Raw genomic sequence first — 26,517 nt, forward strand, 5'->3', positions numbered from 1 at the left:
CCAATGAGTAGTATATCAAAATACAGTAAAATACATAGAGGCTTTTAAAAAAAATGGCAATGGTAAAGCCACGCCAATAGCCTTCCTTTTCATAGTTTACACCTTCTGCTTTCTATTTAACACGCATCACTCAAAATTCAGACAAAATTGATGGAGAGGGGGAGGGGGTGTCTATTTTGAGACTAATGCATTGCATATGGGGATATTGATCAGTGGCGTGGCGTGAATTGCGATATATCGATTGTTATGCCATTTAAACCTATGGTAAAGAATCGATTATTAAGGTGTTCGCTGCGAACACCCTGTTTATCGATCCTTTTCCATAGGTTTAAATGGCATAACGATTGATATATCGCAATTCACGCCACGCCACTGATATAGATCAGAAGTTTGTACACGCCTCGGAAGTGTAGACGAGCGAAACGAGGCATGGCATCAGCCCCAGTGTGCGACAACGTCACGGTTAGAGAACGAGTCCCGCATGACATCACATTAGTGATTACAGCCTTTGTAAATCGCTGTTTAAAGTTGATCGGCACCAGGAAAATTGTGATTTAAAATAATTAGAGCGATAATCGATTGGATACTTGGAAATCGCACGCTTTGACGTGTTGTTTGTCTTGTCCACAAAATCTCTGTTGCCATACTAAGAAATAATCATTTTACATAGAACGGGAAAACCATTAAATACATTTTCCCTCGGAGGCTACACTGGGTTCATTTTCTCAAAACTTCATTTCTGCACTTTCTACAATAACGCAGTGGAGCTGTCTCCGTGTGACTTCTGAATTTTTCCCTGCTTCTTCAATCCTAGGATCGCGGAGGCAAATGCGTGGTTAATTATTGTGAGGCAATGTTCAAAAGTTCGCCTAACTTTCTTTTTTCTTTATTTCTTCCATGCTTCAAAAAAGTGAGACAAATAGCTCACTTTACCGAGATGGGCATTTTGCTGTAAAATTGGACGTTTGGCTGTGAGGCAAATCAAATTGTTGCCGTAAGGCAAAAACGCCGGATCGCGGCGAACGCACTGAAAAAAATATTGGTGTATTTACTGAGAAAATGGTAAAATTACCAAGAATTCAGGGTTCTATTTGATCTCAGTTTTTTCTTGGTAAAATTACCATTCATGGAATTGGTAATTTTACCGAGAAATCTCGGTAAAATTATTGAACTTTCTCGGTAATTTTACTGGACCTTGGTAAAAACGCCAATATTTTTTATCGACTGTGGTAAAATTACCGAGATAAAATGGCAAAGTTACCGGGAATTGATTACCAATAAAAGTGGTATTCTTACCTGAAAAAAAACAGTAAAAATACCGGTTTTTAGGTAAGCTTACCAGTCTGTCTCGGTAAAATTACCAATAATTGGTAAAAAAAGTGAGATGGTAAAGGCACCAACGGACCTTGGTAAAAACGCCGAGAATTTGTTTTCAGTGTGGACCGTTCGCTGTAAAATTGGACGTTTGGCTGTGAGGCAAATCAAATTGTTGCCGTAAGGCAAAAACGCCGGATCGCGGCGAACGGTCATCGTTCAGGGACTTTCTACTCTCCTGTGCTTTGTAGATTCTCAAGACAGCAAGAATTCATCACCAAACGCCAATAAGAACCAAGTATTTAAATCCCAAAACCATTATTTCGCTGTGGTATTAATAATTGCTCATGTTCATTACTCAGGCAAATAAGTCTCAACAAGCGTCCACTCGCGATGATTGTGAGAAACCTTGCGCGGTGTCTGGGCGCAGCATGACGAATGACCAACCAGTAGCGATTCTTGAAAGTTGGCAACGCTGTTTTTCCTCCATTTAAATATACGTGAAACAATCGATTCTTAGTGAAGCAACTTACCTCACCAAAATCGATATTTTTAATGGATTTAAATGGTGGTAGAACAGTGATGCCACCTTGGAAAATCGCCACTGCGCTAACCAGTCGCGCTTCCCCGCGGTGACCTTTGCCACCATTAGAAGCGGTGACACCTGAAAATTGAAAGATGGAGGCCGTGGCATTTGCCGGGCACCGCCGGTTCGCGAATCAGCGATTCGATTCGCGGGCTTAACGAAGCTAAAACCTCCTGACAGGATAAGATGATTATTTTTGCTTCACATGGTCATCCTCGCTTTGACGCGACGAGGACCTGACAAATATGTTGACGGATAATTGGACGTATTTCTGCCAAACGGAACTACAGTGGATATCGGATATAACGACCTTGAAGGGACCAGCCATGTTCGGTCGTTATAGCCGATAGTCGTTATAACCGATAGTGGAATTTTTACGCACGTACCCTATGGTTAAAGAGCTGAGAACAAGGCTGTGCTGTAGGTGGGATTCCAGGGCCCGGTGAATTTTGCTGCTGATTCATTATCTCTTCAGTAACACCTTTGTTTATTAGCTTTATCTAATTTTATTTGAATTGAATATTTATTTAATTCATTTATTTTTTTATTCTAGGACTAATTTTAATTAAAACACTTTGTTTGAATTTGTAAAAACAAGGTATTTTATAATATTGAGAATACATGCACTGCACACTACATTATGTTTGCAATACATATGCGCAATACCGAAGAAGTATAAAACTTCTAATTTGAATAATAGTCCGTGATTTCTTTTTGCTTCACAATCGTGTTCGCGTACCCTTTTTGTAACGCTCTATGGGCCGAGCGTAAAGTGTGATAAAGTGGAATCGTTCCATTCTGAGTTCAAAATTAGGAATTTTTGAACAGTTGTGATGGCTTCTAGGGCGTCTGGAAACGAGATCCTCTCCTCTTCGGCCTCTGTTGCTGTCGCTCAGGTCGTTATAACCGATCACCACATCTGTTGGGACGCGAAAACTCCGTCGCTATGACCGATATGTCGTTATATGCGATGTCGTTATAACCGATACATAAATACATTGAATGAATGGGATTTCAGCCGGGACCGACCAGTTTACGTCGTTATGCCCGATATGTCGTTATAACCGATGTCGTTATATCCGATATCCACTGTATGTGTATTCAGACATGAGCCCTGGGACCCATAAGAATGTGTGCATAACAGGGCTCACGTTTTAATGCACATAGTTCGGTTTGGCAGAAATACGTCCAATTGGCCGTCATTGTCGGATCGAACGCGAAAACACTATTCCGACTTCCGAGCACTCGGTGCTGCACGAGTTTTCCAGTGGCGTGGCGTGCTTTGCGATATATATCGATTGATCTGTCTTTTAAACCTACGGGAAAGGATCGATGAACGGGGTGTTTGCAACCAACACTTTGATAACAAAGCACAACAAATTTCAAGTTTTGGTTTGTCCTTCGAACCAAACTAATTTTATTCGATTCCTAGGTGATTTATAGAAGTCCGAAAATGCCCATAATAATTTCAGGAAAATTGGCTGATACTCAGGGCGCCGCCATTTTGAATTTTCCAAAATTGAGAAAACTTACGATTAGTTTTTTGGAAATATCTCCTCCACGGTTAATCTTACGAAAAAAACAAAAAAAAACCAGCAGAGAGAGCATAAAAATTCAGTAACAGTAAACATAAAACAAAAGTTCAGTTCCGTAAACCCATCCCTGTATGGATAAAGCCTTCCATTTATAAAAAACGAACGAAAAAATTATGAAAGAACAAACATAAATGTGATTAAAACTTTTAACTTCCACCGCCGCGCCGACCGCATGTGTTGGCGCAATGCGTGAAGTATTCATGTAGTCTTGTAGGCGCTATGCGTTTCAAGCCGACGACTGCTGCTGACCGCAGTGTTTTTGACGCAATGCGTGAAGTATTCATGCAGTCTTGTAGGCGCTATGCGTTTCAAGCCGACCGCCGCGCCGCGCCATTCCAGGTCAAATTGCGTGTTTGGTTTCTCTCTTAACTCGACTATATGAAGGTGTTGTCTCTTTTATCACCGAAAGACGACAAAATTAGAAATTACTGTACTTTTACTCTCAGGAAATGAGAGATTTTTTCGCTTTTCTCGTTTGTAATTTATTTTCTGAATCCGATTTTTTCCTCTCTTTTTTTGATACTTAAGTACATTCAAAAAGATTGCAAAATTTGCCGCCCCTACATTTTGCCGCCATGGGCCGCGGCCCATGTGGCCACCCCCTTAATCCGGCCCTGACAGAGTGGGGAAGGAACGCTGCTGATTGAGAGACCCGCCAAAAGTGTTATGGTGCGCCGTTTCATTCAAGTAGACTCTTAAGTTTCTTGTAAGCGGAAGATTCAACTTTTTTGGAACTAATGCTAAATAAAAATATTAATACCTGGATTTGGAGGTATCATCATTTATTTTCAGGGCACGAATCGTGTTGTCCGGGAAATTTTGGAGAGGAAACATGTACCAGAATGCTAAAATTTTTACCTTGTCCAATGGTCCATTGCTTTTTTTTAGGGCAAACGAACACCGAAAAAAAAAGTCGGTGTATTTACTAAGAAAAGGGTAAAATTACCAAGAATTCAGGGTTCTATTTGATCCCACTTTTTTCTTGGTAAAATTACCATTTATGGAATTGGTAATTTTACCGAGGAATCTCGGTAAAATTATTGAACTTTCTCGGTAATTTTACTGGACCTTGGTAAAAACGCCAATATTTTTTATCGACTGTGGTAGAAGTACCGAGATAAAATGGCTAAGTTACCGGGAATTGATTACCAATAAAAAAGGTATTCTTACTTGGAAAAAACAGTAAAAATACCGGTTTTTAGGTAAGCTTACCAGTCTGTCTTGGTCAAATTACCAATAATTGGTAAAAAAGTGAGATGGTAAAGGTACCAACGGACCTTGGTAAAAACGCCGAGAATTTTTTTTCAGTGAAAGTCTTATTTTTAACTTGGTGGCACGATTTTACATGCAAATTCTTGGAAGGAATGAAAAACTGAAGATTTTCTACGACGAAAATACCGCACCACATTTCACGTTACAACGTCGATCCGAGAGAGAGTAAATGATTTTTGTCACTCTCGTTCATTAGATCGTTGCGCCTTGCGTCGCACACTGGTCCACAAATCGAATTTACTAAATCTTAAGTCATACTTTCAAGTACGTAAGGTGCGAAAATTAAAACTTGGCGCTATCATTTATAGAATAGAATAGAATAGTATTTTATTTTACCCAAAATAACGGGTTTATAAAAAGAGGTTCTTGACAATTATATAAGGTTCATTAAAAAGGAAAAAAAAACAAAAGCATCATAAGCCAGGTATAAAAGTATAAAAGTGTAAAAATATAGGGTCTACTCGTCTACTAGTTCTACTCGTTTAGGATAAAAGATCTAATTTTCATTGCTGATGACAAAAACATATATAGTGCAGAAATGTGCTCAATTTTTGCTGATTTTTTTAGGATTGACATTGAACTTGGTACATTTTTAAAATAGAAGTTCCTAACGCTGGTGCACATTGGACATTCAAAGAGGATATGTTCTAGTTTTTCCAGACGGCATAGATTGCAGATAGGGCACTGTTCTTTAATGTTTACTTTGTACCAACACTGATTGATTCCAATTTTGATGGCACTATCATTTAACCATAAATACATCCAGGGATCGAATCATGAATTTTCACCAACTAATGATTTGTAAGACTGAGGTAGGCTTTGACAACACGGCGAGACAAGTCTCCATAGCTGAGTGAGGAGTCCGTCGTCAAGCGGCCGCATTATTGAAATTATGTCAGCCAAACACAACAAGACATAGCCCTATCTTAACCATGCAATATATCGCAATTCGATGTCTTATCGGGCTGTTTAATTTTCAATAATCGGCCTGCAGCATAAGTTACCAGGTTACCTATTTCACTTAGTTACGCTTGTACTACGAGAATTTATGGGTACCATGGATTCATTCGATGGGAAGCAAAGTCCTTACTTCCTAGTTACAATAATTTTGGACCGAATATTGTATGAATTCAAACGCTGCCGACATACGCCCCCCCCCCCCCCAAAAAAGATTCGCGTTTATGACTTTCAAAAGTCTTCACGCTTTTTTTATTGATAGTTGTAACTCAGAAAGATACAGAATTTTGTTTTGCATAACCTTAGGTTCAAATCCAGGAAGATTTAACTGTCGTCTTTCGTTGAAATCGATTTATTCGTGAATTCATGAGTGCATCTCAATGTAGTGATATATTTTGATAAAATGCGTTGTTGATCCATCAAAATCGCCGACAAAAATGTCTACGATTGACGTAATCATGACGTCCGCAACTGAATGAAAAATAAATAGTAAACAAAACTACAAATCCTAGATCGAAGAATGTTACGACATTCATCATAACGAATGTGTGGTGCCTTTTTGCACTTCGATAAGGACGATAATTTACAATCCCTTGCTCAGTCTTCCCCCTTTCAAAACACTTTATGAATCAATCTCACTTGCTGCTTTAATTATTCCTATGCACGTCTTTCCCAATTTACTTTTGCACGTTCCTGGTTGCTGGGAGTCAGAAAAACAATTCTGAATGTGTCATTCCACTCAAATATCATAATTTATGTCTACTTCCGGGGGCAGGATGTAAAAATGTTGTTGAACTGAGATGAAAAACAAAACGAGCGACCCAAAAATCATTGACGAGAACAAGTTTGAAAGGATGCATGGCTTTTCCGCATTGAGTTCCGTTCAATCCGGTCAGAGGACCATGGTGCGTCGTGCGGTACCAGTCGTTAACATTGACCCACTCACGCTGTCAATCACCCGTTTCCTCATCTGGCTCATCGGTGGATTTGCGTTTTAGAGCCCGCACTTCCTACGTTGGCATAGCAACCAACCAAACTGAAATTTCACGTGCGAGGGAGACGGTTGCGAAAAATCGGAGAGCTCTCCTGCCATAGCCATTATTATTATGAGAATGTCATTGGCTGTGTACAGCATATCTCTAACACATATCGTCAGCAAAGGATCACAAACGGCATGCGACGTTCAAAAATTTCAGCCGCCATTTTATTTTTTTAAGGAGAAATTTTTGGTTGAATCTGTTTAAAAATTGCACTGAATTTGAAAGGCAGCACAAAGAAAATTCAGTGAAATTTTCGGACAGCTTTGTTGAGCAATTTCTCTGTTGAAAATAAAATGGCAGCGGACATTTTTAAACGTCGCATGACGCTTGTGATAGTTGTGATACTTTGGCCAGAAGATGACGATATATCTAACTATCGATGTGTCACGGTTCTACATCCCTTTTCACAGAATAATTTTATAATTGACTGACTGAGCAATTGTACAAAAATATAAAAATGACGCCACAGAACATCGAAAACGATCAACTACGGTTTTATCGATATGTCGCAGACAGTCAGCAATCGCCGGCAAGAGCGGCATAAGATTTAATTCGTGAAATTGCATAAATCCGCATCGACTTGGTAGAAGTTTCATTGGTAAAAACTTCAAAAGCGCGATCACGGCTTGGAGCGCCTTCAAATCTCGGCGATACTCTCAGCTTCGCCGGACAGTTAGTTTTGTTGCTTAACCAAATTAAACCCAACTATGGTCACGAACTTCTTTATCCGCATTCGCGAGTGAGCTAGCCGGTATCACGCACGCGAGAAGAAAATAAATTCTATTTGAATGGGCCTGTTGCAAACTTTAGCTGGCGCAACAAGGGGAGTCGTGACTTACAGAATATGGCTCAAAAATCACGGTAAGCGCATCGGAAAAGTCTGAAATACACTCCTAACTTCAAAATCTGCGCAATAATTGCGTTTTTCAAAGTTAACCGCTTCTAAAACGATACTAAGGCACAGGTGAACATTTTCGTAAGAAAAATCGTGCTATCCAACCCTTGCACACGAGGATGCTATGCAATATTCAACATGACCGACGCCAACTGGACAAAACACACGTGATGAGACGGGGTTTCATCAACCGGGGTGTTGAAGTTAGGAGTGTAGTTCAGACTTTTTCGATGCGCTTAGGACGATTTGATTTGATGAATACATCATGATTCACCCTGATTAATTTCAAGTTATCGCGAAGTGTTGGTCCAAGAATTGTATGAAAAAAACTGTGAAATTAATCATCAAATACACCGATGCGGGTTAATTAATTTCGCGGCTGATTATTGTAACGCACTCAATACAACCGACGGCATTCGAATAAAAATGTCGGCTTCAATGAGCAGTAACGAGTAATTTTAAAAATAATGGACAAGCTGAACACATACCGTTTGATTTACCTCTGACTCGTGAGAACAAACCCAAATTGACTGAAGTCAGAATTACTTTTTGCCTAATCAATACTCACGAAAACCATTTTTCACACGCTTGCAAAGCTGAGCGGTTCAGGAAAGCAAAAAGTTTCCATCAATTATAAAGTATTCGAACATTACCTGGAACAGAAATAAAATTCAAGCCATAAGAATGGATCGCTGACTGCAAGGAGATTTATTTATGATTGGATGTAATTAACGTTTGTTACTTGGTAGACAAAGGAAAAAAGAAGAAAGAAATAATAAAAAAACGAAGAATGACAGTGCAGTTTAATGACTGTTGTACACTTAGTATATTTGTAAAAGACACGGATTTCTCTCAATGTTAATTAACATCTTTCGTGTCTTCACTTGAAAAATTACACTTCAGCAATTACGCTTCATAAAACCATCCAGGTTTATATTTGGACGGGTTTTCCTTCTGTTCTCCTGCGTATCTTACGTAATTGTTGCCGAAGAAGAGGCAAGTCATATCTGAGCTGGAAAATTGTTGAATGCTTTTAAAGGGAGAGTATGGCAACTGGAGGATTCACTTCTGGTGGGATCAGCCATCTCAGGCTTCACGGAGTTATTAGGATGAAAAAATGGTGGACGTTGCATTCAAATAATTCGGAAGTGCAGATAGTAAGGTGAAATTGTGTGAATGAACCTATAGATTAGATATTCTGAAACTAGAAGTTTTAAAATTCCACGTCCATGCATCACATGCTGACGGAATCAGACCGTTCCGACTGAACAACATCCTCGATATCATTGAAAACTCTATACCGCATCGATATCATTGTCTTTGAAAAGAGGTTTCAGGTTTCAAACCTTCCAGTCTATGGCTGGTTCAGATGAATAGAGCTACGTTACGGTTCCACGGGCAGTGCGTGATAGGAAATTGGCTGCGCGCTTGGGTGAATTTCAATTTATGGCCGAAATTGCCGTGCTATAAGTCAGTCAGCAGAAGGGCAGAATTTCCAACTTACAAAAAATCGCAAATGCAGTATGTTGTATATAATAAGTTTTATGGAAAGGTCACAACTTTATCCGTAATCATAGGCGTAAAATCAATTTTGACTTTTCTGTAAAGTTTATCCTATGCTTGAAACAAGCAAAATTGCACCGCGTTAACCAGAAAGGAACCAAGCGACATCAGCTATTGCCAAAAATTGGGCAATAGAGAATTTGCACGCAAATTTTTTGTTGCTTCATCTGAAAGTGCTTAAAGAGCTGATTAAGCAGTATTTTTAATAATTTTTTTCTGAAATGGGAAATAGTATAAAAATAGATTTAAAAGTGAGAAAATGCACCGCCGAGTGTGACGTCATATGGCAGCATTTCCCATTTAAATGCATGTATTTTAGCAGATTAGATTATTTTGTCAAATCTTCTCCAATAATTGTTCAATTTATGAACCAAGGGTATCCTCGTGCTCAGATCACTTGGTAGCGTCCGCTTGAACACTGAATTCATCAAATTTCAGACACCTGCAAATTCTCAATTCAATTTTTTACGCAAAAATGTTCATGCGGATTTTGGTACTTTCAGTAAATTTTCTAGACGGTACGAGGAAAATTTTGAAAGGGATCCGCACAATCGTTCTCTTGTAAAAACTCGAATAGCCCAGTTAAATTTGGCAATATCTGATGAGGCTTGGTTCCTTTCTGCTACAGGGGGCCCAATTATATTTCTATTAGTGGGTTTGTAGCAAAATATGGACTCTTAGCATGGCAGAGAACTCGGCGGAATACCGATTAAGATTAATCGCGTGGTTAAATAATCGATTATCCTATCCCTACACTGCACCCGTTCGCCCTGCCCGGGGATGGGGCACAAGACTTCCGGGAGTGCGCCATGCAAGGCGGCACAGAGTGGAACGAGTCATTACATTGGGATGGGTCGAGACGAGATATTCTTGACTAAAATTACAAATTTTGACGTGCTATAACGTCACATGATACATTTTAAGGGGTGCTACGTGGAGGAAATTTAGCGAGAAACCCTATGAAACCACTCTCAAACCTCCATGTTTTGTATTAAAGAAGATGGTTTTTTAGTTTCCACATCCTGTCCAACCTTTTTTAATGACTTATTGCTCCACTGTGCGGCAGAGGCGCCTGCCGGCACTACTGGTTGATGATGTAAATTCCCTTATCAGGTGCAAGAGGCAGGTTTAAAACCATTCCATCTGGTTGCGCGTCTAGGGATTAAAGGATTCATGAAATTTATTCGCGTGAAATTTTTTGAATGTCCTGACGATGTGCTCAGAGAGTCGAAAAACGCCTAAAAACAGGGGTATCTCAATTTTGATTTTTTTGTGTGTCCTTCCTCGCCTCACACTTCTGACGACTCAGTTTTCAAAGTATCCGTCAACAGCCGAAAAAAGAGGGATGGCTGTTGCTCCCTTATGATTGGATTGCATTTTGCAAAAAGGAACCACTAGCATTGCAATGTTGCTAAGATTGTGCAACTTCTTTTGTCTTGGAGGAAAAACCCGATTATCCATTAATAGTTTCTATTTTACTCGCTGAAAACTGTAAATTTAAGACAAAAATTACCATCTAAACTTCATATGTTTTCGCGATTTCCGCAATTTTATTGCAAAAGATGAAGTTGCGCAATTTTAGCATCATTGCAATGCTACTGGTTCCTTTTTGCAAAATGCAATCCAATTGTCCATGAGAAAGTGTTGTTGAATCCCCGAAAGTAAAAGCTTCCACTTGTCGCCAAGAGGCCTTAGTTAAAGGCCTCTATGTCTCTGTAGAACACGCTGAAGCAGTCTGGGGGTTCAACCTTGGATCACCCTGTATACTGCCGCATCAGCAGGAGGATATCTGAGTGCGATCAATCAAATTTTGTGACATGGATTCGGCCTCTTGCGGAATTTCAAGACGTGTTTCACTTTCCATATCTGCGAGTCCCTTTATACTGAGAGTCAAGACAACACCCCTCATGGAGTCACAAACGGGAATAAAGATTACACAAATTGAACGTTTTTCGTAATCTTTGATCGGCCCATTCTCAAATTCCTTTCTCCGTTCCTTCTCTCATTCCGTTTGTTTCTTGCCGAACCTGTAATTCCCCAGTCCATTCCAGATTATAATCTTTGCAATCGGTGAAAATGTAATCTTTATTCCCGTTTGTGACACTGTGGAGGCCTAAAATACAGGAACCAATCAGAAATGGATTCACATTGTCTTGACTCTCAGTTAAAGGTCTCTATAACTCTGTAGAGCACGCTGAAGCAGTCTGGGGGTTCAACCTTGGATCACCCTGTATACTGCCGCATCAGCAGGAGGATATCTGAGTGCGATCAATCAAATTTTGTGACATGGATTCGGCCTCTTGCGGAATTTCGAGACGTGTTTCACTTTCCATATCTGCGAGGCCGGGTCTCCCTATGGAGCCGCAGCTTCCGACGGTGCGCGGCGCAGACGGCGGGGCCCTCCGCGCTCCGCGGCGCGGTTGCGATAATGCTCATTGATCGAGAATCGGCGTGACGCAACCGAATCGATGGTCGTTGCAGCTGCTCGCGAGATGCGGGATGCGATGTGGTCACGATCGGATCCGATGCGATCGTCGCCAAATCGCCGTGAAATCCGTCTCCGTTACGTTCCGAGTTAAATGTCATCGCGAGCCCCGCGCACTTTCTCAGCCTCTTGAAACGATGAAAGTTCCTTCGAGTTACAGCGAATGATAAGATGCGGAATCCGCCGGGGCAACTTCGCAGGGTAACGTTCGTGGTGTCAACGATCATGGTGTCAACGATCATGGTGTCAACGATAATGGTGTCGACGATCATGGTGTCGACGATCATAGTGTCGACGATCATGGTGTCGACGATCTTGGTGTCGACGATCATGGTGTCAACGATCATGGTCACAACGATCATGTTGTTAACAAACTCAAAATCTGATCGTGGAGTCAACGATTCTTGACGTCTCGCTCAGAAAGTGAAAAGTTAGAACGACCCTGAGCATTAGGTCAACGATCATGGTGTTAACTATCATGGTGTCGACGATCATGGTGTCGACGAGCATGGTGTCAATGATCATGGTGTCAACGATCATGTTGTCAACAAACTAAAAATCTGATCATAGAATCAAAGATTGTTGACGTCGTGCTCAAGAAGTAAAAAGTAAAAATGGGCCCTGATTATGGTGTCAACGATCATGGTGTCAAAAAACTCAAGATCTGATCGTAGAGTCAACGATTGTTGACGTCGTGCTCAAGAAGTAAAAAGTCGAAATGGACCCTGAGCATGGAGTCGACGATCATGGTGTCGACGATCATGGTGTCAACAAACCCAAAATCTGATCATAGAGTCAAAGATTGTTGACGTCGTGCTCACGAAGTAAAAAGTCGAAATGGACCCTGAGCATTAAGTCAACGATCACGGTGTCGACGATCATGGTGTCAACGATCATGGTGTCAACGATCATGGTGTCAACGATCATGGTGTCAACGATCATGGTGTCAACGATCATGGTGTCAACGATCATGGTGTCAACGATCATGGTGTTAACGATCATGGTGTCAACAATCATGATGTCAACGATCATCGTGTCAACAAACCCAAAATCTGATCGGAGAGTAAACGATTTTTGACGTCGTCCTCAGGCGATGAAGAGTCAAAATGGACCCTGAGCGTGGTGTCAAAGATGACAGTGTCAACAAACAGAAAAGTATCTTCCTCAAAAGTAATACAAAAACATTAAGTCCCTAGGAGAGGTTTGGGTCACGTATAATTAGATTAGGTTAGGTTAGGTTAGGACAGGTAAGGGCAGATTACGTACGGTTAAAGTTGGGTAAAGTAAGGTAGGGAACAATAAAAACACACTAAAATACAAAAAGGTAGGGTAAGGTAGGGGAGAGTTTGGTTGGAGAAAATTCGTTTCTCACTATAGTTTGTCACGTTGCGCGAGCATAGAAAAAGCAGCACATATGGCTGCCCTGTCTGATATGAAATGAATAAGTTTCTTCGATAATCAAAATGTAATGTTAAATTCGTCTATTCTTGATCAATCTTGAGTCTTTCAGAATAATTATTAAAAATTTTACGAGAAAACTCAGTATTGCACACCTCTTCAAAAAAACTTAAAGTTCAAAACAATTGACTGCCATCAGAAAAAATTCGAATTGGTATGGACTGTGGCTACTGTGCGCTGTAGCGTGAGACGTGTGGAGCAAAACGTTGGTGCATGGATTTGCTCCAAACTTGCACGTTTAGAATCCTTCGGATCAACTCGGTTAGAAAGGCAATTCTCGCCTGGCCACAGGCAATAGACCTATGAGAGTGGTTCGACGGTATAGGGCATGAGGCGGGCTGTTTCAGCAATCATATCGCCGGAGTTCAGCATTCCGAATGGTAAGCTCGAGCTTCCACTCGAGACATATTCTCATTGGAGAAACTCTGGAAAATTAGAAAATTGGGCCTCGGGGAAGTACACATAATCCATTTGAGCTACTATGAACTGGAGCGCAATTCGCAAAAAGGAACCTACGCGATTACAGTGTTTTCAAAGACGTGCGACTACTACTTATCTTTTAAAAATACTCAATATATGTACGGTGTTAAAATTTACACATTTATTTTCCCTTAAAAGGAAATATTTTTTGTCGGGAAACAAAAACTATTTCCTATTACTGGGAGATTTTTTAGATAATTATGAAGAAGCACCATTTTTACAACACTAATCGCACTGGTTCCTTTTTGCTAAATGCGATCCAACTGGAGCACCGCAATAAAGGCAATCTTCGAAGGGAGGGTTTCTGGCCAATAAAGATATATACATATTGGGAAGACCAGGCTCTTTGATGTTCGCTGAAAGCTAAAAGCCTTCTTTAAAATCTAAAGCCAAGATAATCTCTCAATGAAAAACGTTGAAAAAGTTTCCAAGTTCAAACTACGCAACTCCCAGACACAACTTCGTATCTGCCTCCGTCCTTTTACCCTCAGCGCATTGTTAAACTGCCGTGTTTGTCTTTCGGAAAGCATCTCAGTTTGTTGATATCGCGTTACAAATCTGTGCGGCAGCAGCAGAGTCCAAATATTTGACCGAAATAGACGTCACGCTCGGGAAAAACACTAACTGCACCCGTGACCTGCCGCGTGAGCCGTGGGCAAACCTCAGATTTCGCCCGCAAAATCGAGCGTATGCAACCTAGCTTACCGCGGAGTTAAAATAGTTGCATGTGGAGTTCGAACCCAACTTCCCATATTCTTCCGTTGTTTTACGCTCCGCGCTTTATTCAAATGTAGAGTTTATCTTTCGAAAATGCATATCTATTAGTTCATATCGCGTTATTTTGTTTGAATTTTTTCGTCTCTGCATATAAACTGAGGAATCCATGGAAAGCTGTACGGAATATTCTCGGATGATTCCTATTCGATAAGGGGTAAAAGAAAATGCCGACATTAATTTTCAACTGAAAATCGTGTTACTAAAATTAATTTTCGGATTGATAATTGTATTCCGCCTCACTTGGACACGACATGAGTTTAAAATATTAGTTCTGTATTGGGAAATTAAGTCCAATTGAACCCAACTTCGAATATTCTTCCGTTACTTTACGCTCCGCGTATTATTCAAATGCCGATTTTACCTTTCGAAAAAATATCTCAGTAGGGTTATCATTAATATAAACTTCGAAGGATTCTGCCTTTTTCTATTTCACTCGAGGGGAAGTGTCCCCTCCCGGACTCTCTTCCCCACCCGGTGACTGACGCTGCGCTGCTGTGCTGAACGGTTCAGCCTGAACCTTTCCCCTACGTCTGACCGTTCCCCACTCCTCTGTCAATCGAACCATATGCCACCGCTTACGTATCGTCGCTCGCCCACCCAGGTACTTAGCGGCCAGCGGTCAGTTGTTGATAAATCTCGCTCATGCTCCTATGCAGCTACGCATTGATTACGCCAGCTAATTACTTTCTAATAATTAGAATTTCTTCGATAATAGTTTTCTTTATTTATTCGACCGTATTTTTTTTCTCTGTTCTACTGTGATTTCCTTGGTTCTCTACTGTGTTTTTCCTAAATCTCTGAGTCAGAAATCTGAAGCGCTTCGGTATGCACCGAGTACTTCAGATGTGTGACCTGAAACCTTCGGTATATACCGAACTACTTCAATTGTCTGACCCGAACTTCGGCAGATGGACCTTAACTTTTCGGATGCGTGATCCGAAAACTTCAGAGATCCATATGATCTCAGCTTCGGGTTCCATGCACAAATTTTTTTCTCCGTGTTTCCTTTTAGGGGACGCAACTAATATTTCAGTAAATTTTTTTCAGAAAAGTAAAGAAAAAAAAGAAAAAAAAAAGTGGCTAACGATGGTTCCTTACCTTCACGTGGTGTTGGCTGTTTTTACTAAGTGGGAACCGTCCATTTTAAGATATAGTCTATTTCTTGCCCTGCCATTATTATTCTACAAGTTAATTGTGGAGTGAGAATTTCATAATGTTTTCTATGAAATCTTCAAAATATAGTGATAAAAAATTTGCAACTACTACAAAATCGGCTCGCGAAGCGAGCCGAATGTCACTCGCGTAGCGAGTGACCGGGGGTCCAGGGGGCGTAGCCCCCGGCTAGGCGCGACGGGCGCGCGAAGCGCGCCCAGAACGGCTAGTATAGCATAATTTTGTTTGTAAGGTTTTTTTTCCCTCTATTAACTAAAGAGTCTAAATAGAGCAAGTTATACAAGATATACTTGGATGATTCTGATTCCGAGAGGGGTAATAGAATATGACAAAATTAATTATAAACTGAAAATCGTGTTACTCAAATTAATTTTTTGAAGGAGAGAAAAACTAGGATAATACTTATCCTCGTTTAATTGGATATGACAAGAGCCTGTGATATTAGTTCCTTGTCGGAAAATGCACTCCAATACTGTTCAAGCGTCTCCTCATAATCATGATATTGTGCTTTTAAGTTTTTTGCTAAATTGTATTCCTCCGAACTTAATAATTCTCATCAAGCTGGCGGTAACACGAATCTGCGAGGGTTAGGTCGCGGCGCGGCCAGGGGGCCGGGGCCGGGCCCCCCAAAAGAATACATAACCGTACTGTTTTACAAAACTAGGCTGTGCCGATTGGTAAAAATCCAGTGTGTGGAAATCAACTCAAGTCCTGGCTGATCCTGCCTTTTATGTGATGGCGCAAGTATGTATGAGCTATCCGCGATCTTTCGCGTTCTTGCATTACTTCATCAGATGTTTAAAATGGGGGCACAATGTAGCATCCCAATAAATTTGACCATAACTCCATCCGTCATTCCTTGTTCATATTTTTATTTAAATTTCTTGTCTCGTTTTTGGAATGAGGCACGAGAGACTTTATGACCCCTGCAAACGCCGCGATGTGAGCTCTCTTTCTCTCTTCCCTCCCCCTACCCCCCCTTCTCGACCGCCTCGCGCTTCACTGCAACGCGCGGCCAACAGCTGCCTCACGCTAGTCCGACTTTGCCAAATTTTAAGTTTGATCGATTATCTTTGGGCCATGCGCCACCTCGAAAGGTCCTGTGTTTCGCTATTGCCTCTTGTTTTTCCGCAAGAGTGGCAGAAAAGTCGAGGTAAGGTCGAAAGTTTGAGACAAGGATTCTCATGATGAACTTATGATTCAAGTAGAAGCATAACTGTTGTGTCGAGCTGACACAAAACTATGTTAATTCAGCACAACATTTTTTTTTTCAATGACAGAAACTCGCAGAAAATAAAAGGCGTAATTGTTCATTCGTGATCTACGACTCGAGATCAGTGCTCATTTACATAGTCCTAAGCCCACCCTAAGGTATAAATCTTATTTCGAAACACACTCTAAAAATTTTAAAAGTTATTATATATTTATATTAAGTGCTCTGTCAGACAGTGTGTCCTTTTGTCAATCAGAGAGAAACTGTGCTCACAATAATGGTAAGTGAAAATGGGTAAAAAACAAAGATTTGTGATATTTTCAGTGATGACATTTTTAACAGCACTTTGATAACAATGGGATAAATTTTGTGATTTTTTTATTTAGCGCGCGCACTCATCTCAAAAATCTCCAAAAATCGATATTAGTACTGAATAAAAAGTGTACATATAACCAGACTTCCGGTAGAATTTACCATAATTTTGGTGAATGCAATCGGAGTCACGGTCTTTGCTACTCTACCACAGAGTGTATTGGTGATTACTATGTCGCAGACAAATACTAAAATCAAACATTTTGTCAAATGCCTATAGTCAAGTATTTGTACTTGGATTGAAATTCTGATTCTTTTCTTAATTTTGAACATAATAATTTTGCTCCTGTACGAAAGAATTCTCTGTAAAAATGTGCATCACACAATTGTATTCTCGACGATTTTAAGCTCCGGAACGAACACTAATCTTGAAATTTCAGCGTGTCATAGAACACAGAACTTTTACGATTTAAAATTTAAATATATAATGAGGAGCATTTGAAAAGGAAGGAACAAGGAGAGTTCGTAGATTTGATGAGTTACTATTTCCAAAACAATGAAAATCCTTTAGCTCTTCCCTAAAAATTTAAAAAATTTCGTAAACTGTCAAAATTTGACTAGGTATCTGCCAAAACATTTGACAAAATACCTGATTGCGACCTGGTCTGCGACAGTTGGACAGAAATGATCCAAGCCACATCAGTTGTTGCCAAACTGAATCGGGCGATTTAATTTTTTGTTTCAAAACTGTTACAAGCTTTCTCGAAGTTGGCGGCTCTAATCTCTCTTAACCTCAAACCTGATCCCTCGCTTCGTAAATACGATGAAATAGAGGAGCCAATCAGAGTCCGATAGCTCTCCAAAAGCGTGCGGTCCACACCCTGAGAAGCTGCGCTCGCATCCCGACCTCGAAATTTTGAAGGGGCATTTAGATAGTGTAACACAGGCTAATGAGAGGTCCCCATTTGAAAATTGCGACTGGACCAAAGTGGATTTTTGCCGGCTGGAGATGGCGGCGGGTCAATGGTGCGACGCACAGTGAATCGAGTCAATCAGAGAGGTCGGATATGAAATGTTTGACTAAAACTGCAAATTTTGATGTTTATTTCGTCATATTTTAAATTTCAAGGGGTGTTTCCAGAAGAAAATTTCACGAGGAAACTAATGGAACCGCTTTCAGAACACCAAAGTCTCGTATAAGCGGAGTTACAAGCTTTCAAAGTTTCCAAATTTTGTCCGAATTCTCGCATTGATTTGTTCCATTGTGCGACGGCGAGGGCGCGGACGACGCAGAGTGGACTGGCCGCCAGGGATCGGGGCCGGGTCGGCGCGGGCTCGGGGTTACGCAAGCAGCGTTACGAAAGGCCATGATCTACGCCGATGATGCTGGCCTGGCAGCCCGGTCGGACGGACTCCGCCGCGCAGCGTTCGACCGACCCCAGGATCCCGGCTTGGGCTAAATGACGACCGCTGCGCGGCGCGGCCGACCGACCGCGCGGGGGGTCGCGTGAGATCGGATCTCGGATCTGATCGACCTCTAAACCGGAGGCCGACGAGATTATTCCACTTTCAAGCCGACCCAGGAGCCCGCGCCGTTCCAGCGCCTCCTCACAGTCTCCTCACTTCACCCAAAATTTCAAGGAGCCATCTGCCGCAGCGCTACCAGCGTCCCTAGTTTTTTCTATCATTATGGAAAATCCTGATTTTTGAGCACTGGAAAAAAAAAAAACAAAAAAAAACAAAAAAAAACACACATTGGATCTAGAGTCGTTAGGTAGCTCTTGGATCTAGAGATTGTTAATGGATAGTTTTCTTAGCAAATTCACAAATACGTATAGAACTTAAGGTTTACTCTGAAGCAGAGATACCTTTCAAATTCAGGAGAGACCTGAGATTCATACCTCCTCTACTATAATGGGCTTCTAGACGTTCACTGGAAAAAAAAAAAAAACACACATTGGATCTAGAGTCCAGACTCTTGAAAACATTGACAAGAAAAAATACTCTTGATTCAATCCGATTTTTGCTTGAATCAAAACGAAATCCGCTTAAGAGGCTTGGTTCTTGATTTAAGCTAGATTCTGATTGAATCGAGAGTACTTTTTCTTGTCGATGTTTTTCAGAGTCTGGACTCTAAATCCAATGTGTTTTGTTTCCAAAGAGGGCTAAATCTTGATTTCATAATGTTTCCAAATCCTTAATTTTGCCGAGAAAAATTAGACGAATGAAACTTCACAAAATAGCCCGGTAAAAAAATCCGATCGGACGGCCGACTTTTCTCAAATTCCTGATTTTACGACCGACTATTCCTCAAATCCTGATAGAATCGGGAAAATCCTGATGCGAGACACCCTGACTATACGCTATGAAAAATCGAGGAGTGAAATTCGGTGCCGAGGTCTATACTAGAGTACCTATGGAGACAGAGTGCGGACATGTTGGTAATTTTGAGGTTAGGTCATGGAGCTTTTACGGTGCCGAGGCATATACTAGAGTACCTATAGAAGCAGAGTACGGATAAGTCGGTCATTTTGAAGTTAGATCATGGAGCTTTTAGGGCGATTATTAAGGTGTTAGTTGCGCAAACCCTGTTTATCGATCCTTTTCCATAGGTTTAAATGGCAGATCAATCGATTTGTCGCAGAGCACGCCACGCCACACAGTGGATCGAGTCATTAGGAGAGGTCGGACAAAATTTGAAAACTTCAAACGCATGAAGTTCCGTTTATACAAAACTTTGAGGTTCTAAAAGTGGTTCCATTGGTTTTCTCGTGAAATTTACATCTAGAAGCACCTCTTTTACTTTAAAATGTGATGAAATAAACATAAAAATTCGCAGTTTTTGTCCAAGATTTAATGTCCGACCCTTCTAATTGACTCGATCCACTGTGCGCCACTGCAATGACGCGCATCTTACACGGGAGAGGCTCCAGAGAGCGAGCATCTTCCGAGGCGATCGAGGAAGGAAAAGGGGGAAAACGCGCGCTTTTGTGAGATCTCAGGCGGAGAGGACAACAATTTTGCGAAATTCATTTACGAAAGCGGAAGAAAAAGTCTTTCCTTGATAATAAAGTGTCCGCGCCGCGAACCGAGAGGCGCAGTGCACGACATTTCAATTGGTTCAGTATCGAACGCGTTGGAAAGCTTATTCGGAGAAAATGAAAATTTCAGTTTATGGCCAAGAATTGATGGTTATTTGAGGGTAACACTCTCTTTTCTTTCTTTCTTTCCTTTTTTTAAATCTACATGTTACAGAGAAACAATGGGTACGATGTTTTTTCGTTTCGGAAAGTACTCAGCTCTAATAAGATGATTGAAACGTTATTGTGCTGCACCTCTAATGGACCTATAAGTTTCATACTTTTGGTATTGGGAACTGGATAATATGGACCTATTTATACTAAAAGGAATTATGTCTCATGCAAACCCTATGCATATAGTTCCTTTTAGCATAAATACGTCCATATGTGCTTGCGGCATTTTCTACTCATCGAACATTTGTACCTAACTTCAATTTTTTCGTTAACCAGATAATTTTTTCGTTTTGATCAGTATCAGTCGGTCTTGAGACTTCCTGGGGTGCTGATACGTTATGAAGGTCCTTCATCTCGGGTAAGGCCCTCCTTGACTTAACATAAAGTCCTTCTTTTTGTAGATTTTTCAAGTTTTGGGGTGTCTCCACAGGAGTCCAGCTGGGGCTACTTCAGCCACCCGTCAGATTTTTGGAGTACTGAAGCACCCTAGCGCCCCTAGCGGACCGCCCCTAGTTCCGATTCGGGTCCTTTTCGAAACAAACTATTCACTTTTAAACTAACGCCTGGTTAATTCAAAGAGAGTTGACAAATCAGAGATACATCAACTTGTTATGTGCAGCGGCAAGTTAGTTAGTTATTATATTTTTAGAAACATTCGGCAACTTTGTAACTGAAGTATACAAACATTCATTTATATTTTATGGTCTTGTCGCAGTTATAATTGCGACCATCATTCGAAGCAATGTTTACGATCATGATGGTAGAAATAAGCTGGGCCCATACTCTTCATGAGGGAATCACAGACCGAAAAACCCCGAAAATTAGAAGTAGAGTTACAATGAGCAATGATGAGCTTCAGGGCATGGCAGGGGGAAGTGTTCAGCTCGGGCAGTCACATTGGAGATGATTTGCTGGAGTCGTATTAAGACTGAATACCGGTTTGGCTCTCATTTGCAGTTGTCAGTCAGTCACACTCAATACGAGCCCAGCTAGGCCTCCTGCAGAATTTTATAGACAGCATTAAAACACCGCATCATGAATACGACGCGAAACATGGCGGCGTAGCACCGAAGTGCGATCCTCGCGCCATCCGCTGTAGCTGCTGGACAACTTCCAGGAACTGCCCCTCTCCCCCGCCGGTCCTGCATGGAGACTCATTAGAGTTCATTGTAACTCCAATAATTTATAATATTTGGCTTTTTCCAGCCTCGATTTTTCCTTAGAATAAAGCGCCTAGCACTGTTCTTCACCCTCTTACTTACAATACTTGGGCCTTATTTTTGGTGTTCTTCATTACAATTACTGAAAGTTTATTGGGAGAGGCTACTCTGTTGAGTGGGTTTATCACATATCTGCCGAACATACACTGAGAAAAAAAAAAAAAACACATTGGATCTAGAGTCCAGACTCTTGATAACATTGACAAGAAAAAATACTCTTGATTCAATCGGATTTTCGCTTAAATCAAAACGAAATCCGCATAAATTAAGAGGCTTGGTTCTTGATTTAAGCTAGATTCTGATTAAATCAAGAGTACTTTTTCTTGTCGATGTTTTTAAGAGTCAGGACTCTAGATCCAATAAGTTTTTCTTTTCAGTGTACCTACAGAGATGCAAAGTTTTATGTACTTCAGAAAATGAAATTTCATGAACATTATCCAAACTATACTGCAATAGACTCAGTATAAGGACCATAAAACACATGTAAACGGTAAACTCTTAATTTTTAGAGAGAAAAAACAATATCATGGGTGAAGTTTCGAAGTTTTTTAACAAATTATCAGAACATTTTTGCGGAATGCATTATATCTCCAGGAAAAATCGTTGAAAATTCATGGAAAGTGAAATTTTCAGCAAGATGAAATTTCATTCCGTAAAAGCGTACCACGCAAATCCGATGCGCAAACGGACGACCGACGCGACGTCGCGTCGCGTCGTTGGCTCAGCGTCCCAACGAAGGAACTTGATACAGACCGGTTGCAGACTTGCGCGATATATGTACCGCACGTATAAAATAACGCTACTTTTGAGCAGGGGTGCAGAATTTTCACAAACCAACGTTCGTTCGCGAGCTAGGTAGAGGTGGGAAAATTGCAAAAGCCTTGAATAATGGATTATATAAAATTCACTAAGTTGTGATTAAAATGCGCTCAATATTTGCGTATAAACCTTCCAAAATTGTTGACGCGAGCTCTGCCGTGCTAAGGAAAAACGCCGTATAAAGTTTCAGGCGTTGCCAAATTTCCTTTGATTAAATAGTAAATACGAATTTATGAGGAAAGTTGCCGATATTGTTCTTCCAATTTTTTAGACAAGTTTGTCCGCATTTTAATCTAAATCATCCGAAAATTTTAAGGATTAAAAATATTCATAATTTTCATAAAAAATAAACATTTTATCGAAGGAAATTTGGCAACTCTCAAATGCTCACCCGGCGCTTTTCCGTAGCACGACAGAGTTGCCCTGCGCATCTCGGAACTTTACGCGATTCGAGGGTAAAGAGTCTCAAGAGTAGAGAGCGAGTCTAAGGATCAGGTTGAGATTGTGCGATGCTTGAAGTATCTTCACAGTTTTGCAGGCGCTTCCTGCGATCGTTTTTTGCTTCGAGTCTTAGGTTTTGGAAATTTTCTTCCGGTAGATAAGGTCCCCTTATAAAAGTCCGGTCACATTTATGAGGTAAAAAACTTTCTCGCATACCTACAACAATGAAAAAGAGCTTGGTTTCCTTTGCGTTGGCACAGAGTTTTAACGCAGAGTAGAGAAGTTGGATGGGGCGAGACGCTTGATACAACCATTCCCACTTCCACGACGATTACATTGCATATCCACGATATGAAGGAGAACGTGAACTTTACTCGGCTGACTCAGAGACTTTAACGCACGAGTAGAAAAGTTGGATGGGGCGAAACACGTGATACATTTATTTTGACTGCCGTGAAGTTAAATCGCATAACCATAAAATGAGGGACAACATGGTGTTCTATACGAACCCCTCATTTCAACCAGTAGGATTGCTCCATACTCCCTATGTATCTTTGCCTATAGCTTTGTCTATCAATAAACGTTGAATTCGCCAGTATAATAATAATAATAATCATACAGTTACTTACGAGCATTTTGGCTTTCTATGTTATTGGAAGTCATGTCGAACGCTTTTCGCCCCTCATATGGGGCTTCTTCAGTGCCGACATTAAAATCCACCGATGGTCCTCGCGAAATTGGGCATATTTCAAAAGTTCGTATCACATTTTTAAAAAGAAACAAATATAATAAATAAAAATCGGCCTATCTACGAGCTCGCACCGTACCTACCGCATAGAGAAAAAAATTGGCCTCCGGCCAATTTATGCGCGGCGCTTCGCGCCGCGTACCGGCGCTACGCGCCGGCATTTGGGGGGCTTCGCCCCCCCATCCGCTTAGCGGATTGGTGCGGGGACCGCACGGGACTTTCTCGCTCGAGCCGGCGCTTCGCGCCGGCATAGACACTTTTACTGGAATATTTAGAAAAATACTGCCAATTTTACAAAATCATAAAGTTTGATTGGAATTTTGATCACAGGATAATAGTTATGAAATTTTTATTCAAACCATTGAACTTCATTGTAAATGTCTTCGCGATATGTGGTGAATTCATATATTCGGACTCGACTTGTTGATTTTATGAGGCATCTTCAATTAAATATGTAATTGATTAACTAAGTCTCCTGTCAAAGATGGCGATCCGTAAAAATCTTAGCTTTTCTACGATTCATTAGGATCCATTAGATTCATTGACATCATACTTCAGATACGATTTTATATTATAATCTCTCCTTAAGCACGGTCAAAAGCCATCAAATATCTACTTGAATGGGTAGAATGACTATTCGATGTTCAAATAGTCTTAAAACTAAACGGTTTTCGCTTAGCATCTCCCAAATTTTAAATTTGGCGGGCGAATCTACCTGCTGGAAGGTTCACGACACGCCCGCCAGGAGCGCCATCTCCTTACCGCGTATCCCCGTAACTCAAAGCGAAAACAATAGAGAGCGCCATCGACAAACGTCAACGAGAGACAAGTCAACAAACGTCACGTTATAACAATTATAACCTCCTTCATTAACAAGCATTAAATCAGTCATATTTGTGCCGAATTATTACATTATATTTGTGCTTAGTACCTCGTAAAAAGGAACCGCAAAAGATGGAATCTGCCGGGATTCTAAATTCATTAACAACAAACATATTAGTTTTTAATAAAGATCTAAGTGTGAGTTCTTGGCGTTAGCTTGATGATTCATAGTACCTTTGTAATGTGAGTATGTATCTAATTAGTTGTCTAATTTTGCTTTGTGATTACCTACGGAGTAATTTTGGAAATAGTATATGATGCATTATATAATGCATTTGAATTCCTAGGTTTCACCTGACTCAAAGCGTTTGCTGCTATTATCTAGAAGCGCTCCGACTCATTTATCAGAGAATTGAGCGTTTCCTATCGGCCCCTCTGCAATTATGAGATTAGTCCATGAATCCTTTAGGAACTTAAATTAATGACTCAGATGGTGCTTTTGAGCCAACTTTCAAAGAATTAAAGGCATTTTTTCAAAATCTACAGTCCATGAGCTCTCCGTGTGACCGAAGTGCTCTCCTCGCTATATGACGCGTAACCCTTCAATTTTTAGTTTAGTCCAAAGACCTCGTAGGAACTTAAATTAATGAACCAGGTGGTGCTCTGATGCCAACTTTCGAAGAATTGAAGGCATTTTATTTTATTTTTTTTCAAATTTACAGTCCTTGAAAATGAGCTGTTTCGCGGAGCAAAGTGCCCTACTTTTGGGCCTCGTATCTCTTGAATTTTGAGTTTAGTCCAAAGATCTTTTTGGAACTTAAATTAATGACCCAGGTGATGTGCTTGATGCCCATTGTTAAAGAATTAAAGACATTTTTCAAAATTTACAGTCTTTCAAAATGAGCTTTCCGTGTGATTTTGCTAAAAATGGACAATTGAGCGTAGCCCCCCCAAATTTTAGCGTACCTCAAAATCGTTGAACGTGCATAAGGAGACCATAGATATGGTGTCCTGTGCCAATTTTGAATGAAATCGAACAGATAGATTCTGAGATATCGCTGTAGACAGATTTGGGGGACGCCACACGGACGGACACACATTTTTTCAAGTATGGTTATTTTTACTCCTGGGACCTTAAAACGTCTAGAAATGATGAAATTTCAACTTTTTTTTTTTTTTTTTTTTTTGGAGGATGACAATACTTCCTCTCTACCCTATGGGAGCGAGAAAGTAAAAAGGAGGTGTTTGCATTTCGGGCATCTTGGAATTTTTTTGATGACGTAGGTCGGTACAGCGACGTTTATCGTCGATTTTCTTGGAAATGGTGTAATTTATGGAAAAAAGTCATTCTATAAAAAGTGCTTGAAATTATATCATGAGTTGATTTAAGCAAAAAAAGGGGGCATTATGGTCCGTTTTTCATACTTCGAATTTCGGATTCCGCTGGCCAGGTTGTACCGACCTACGTCATAGGGTAAACAAACCTCAAGATGCAAACACCTCCTTTTTTTCTCTATGCACCTACCGGTGCACTATGTGAAAGCCCGAATGATCGTAAGTAACTCTCGTGACTGGCTGATTCGCTGATTTAAGATGATTTTTTTGGAAGACATGCAAAGCGGGGTTTCTGTTACCTGGTATGATTGCGGCGCCCATTTTCTTGGTGGAGTGGGCGAGGGCGAGTCCGATGAGGGCGCAGTCGAAGAGGGGTTTGGTGAGGTGCGAGTAGAGATGCGCTATCGACGACGTGAAGGCTGTGATGTCGTCGGTGAGCCGATGGTCCGCGTTTTCAACCCGCCCGTCCATGTTGCTCACCCGGTAATACGTTTGATCTTTGAAATACAACCCGTACGCGTGGTTTACTAGCCGAGATCTGCAACAGAACAAGCAATACACAATTAATTGGACGTATTTCTACCAAAGAGACCTATGTGGAGGTGAGAAATATGGGGGTGTGCTCTAGAAAGCTGCATAAGAAGCAATGTAAAAGTGGGCGTGATTCCTTTTGTAGAATTGGAAAAGCGGGATTTTACATTCTATCAAACAGACCTATGTGCCAACTGAATGCGGAACTCATGAGCCGCGGGCATGGC

General features: G+C 40.8%; 1 protein-coding gene across 1 annotated transcript in view; it reads right to left on the reverse strand.

The window, feature by feature from the left end:
• The window catches only part of Abcd1 (ATP binding cassette subfamily D), a 105,809-nt gene that overhangs the window by 47,918 nt on the left and 31,374 nt on the right, over nt 1-26,517 (reverse strand). Inside the window, exon 2 of the mRNA XM_019060823.2 lies at nt 26,059-26,297. Coding sequence (XP_018916368.2) covers nt 26,059-26,297 — 239 coding nt within the window. The remainder of the gene's footprint in view (nt 1-26,058; nt 26,298-26,517) is intronic.

This window comes from Bemisia tabaci, chromosome 2, assembly GCF_918797505.1.
Source record: "Bemisia tabaci chromosome 2, PGI_BMITA_v3".
NCBI lineage: Eukaryota > Metazoa > Arthropoda > Insecta > Hemiptera > Aleyrodidae > Bemisia > Bemisia tabaci.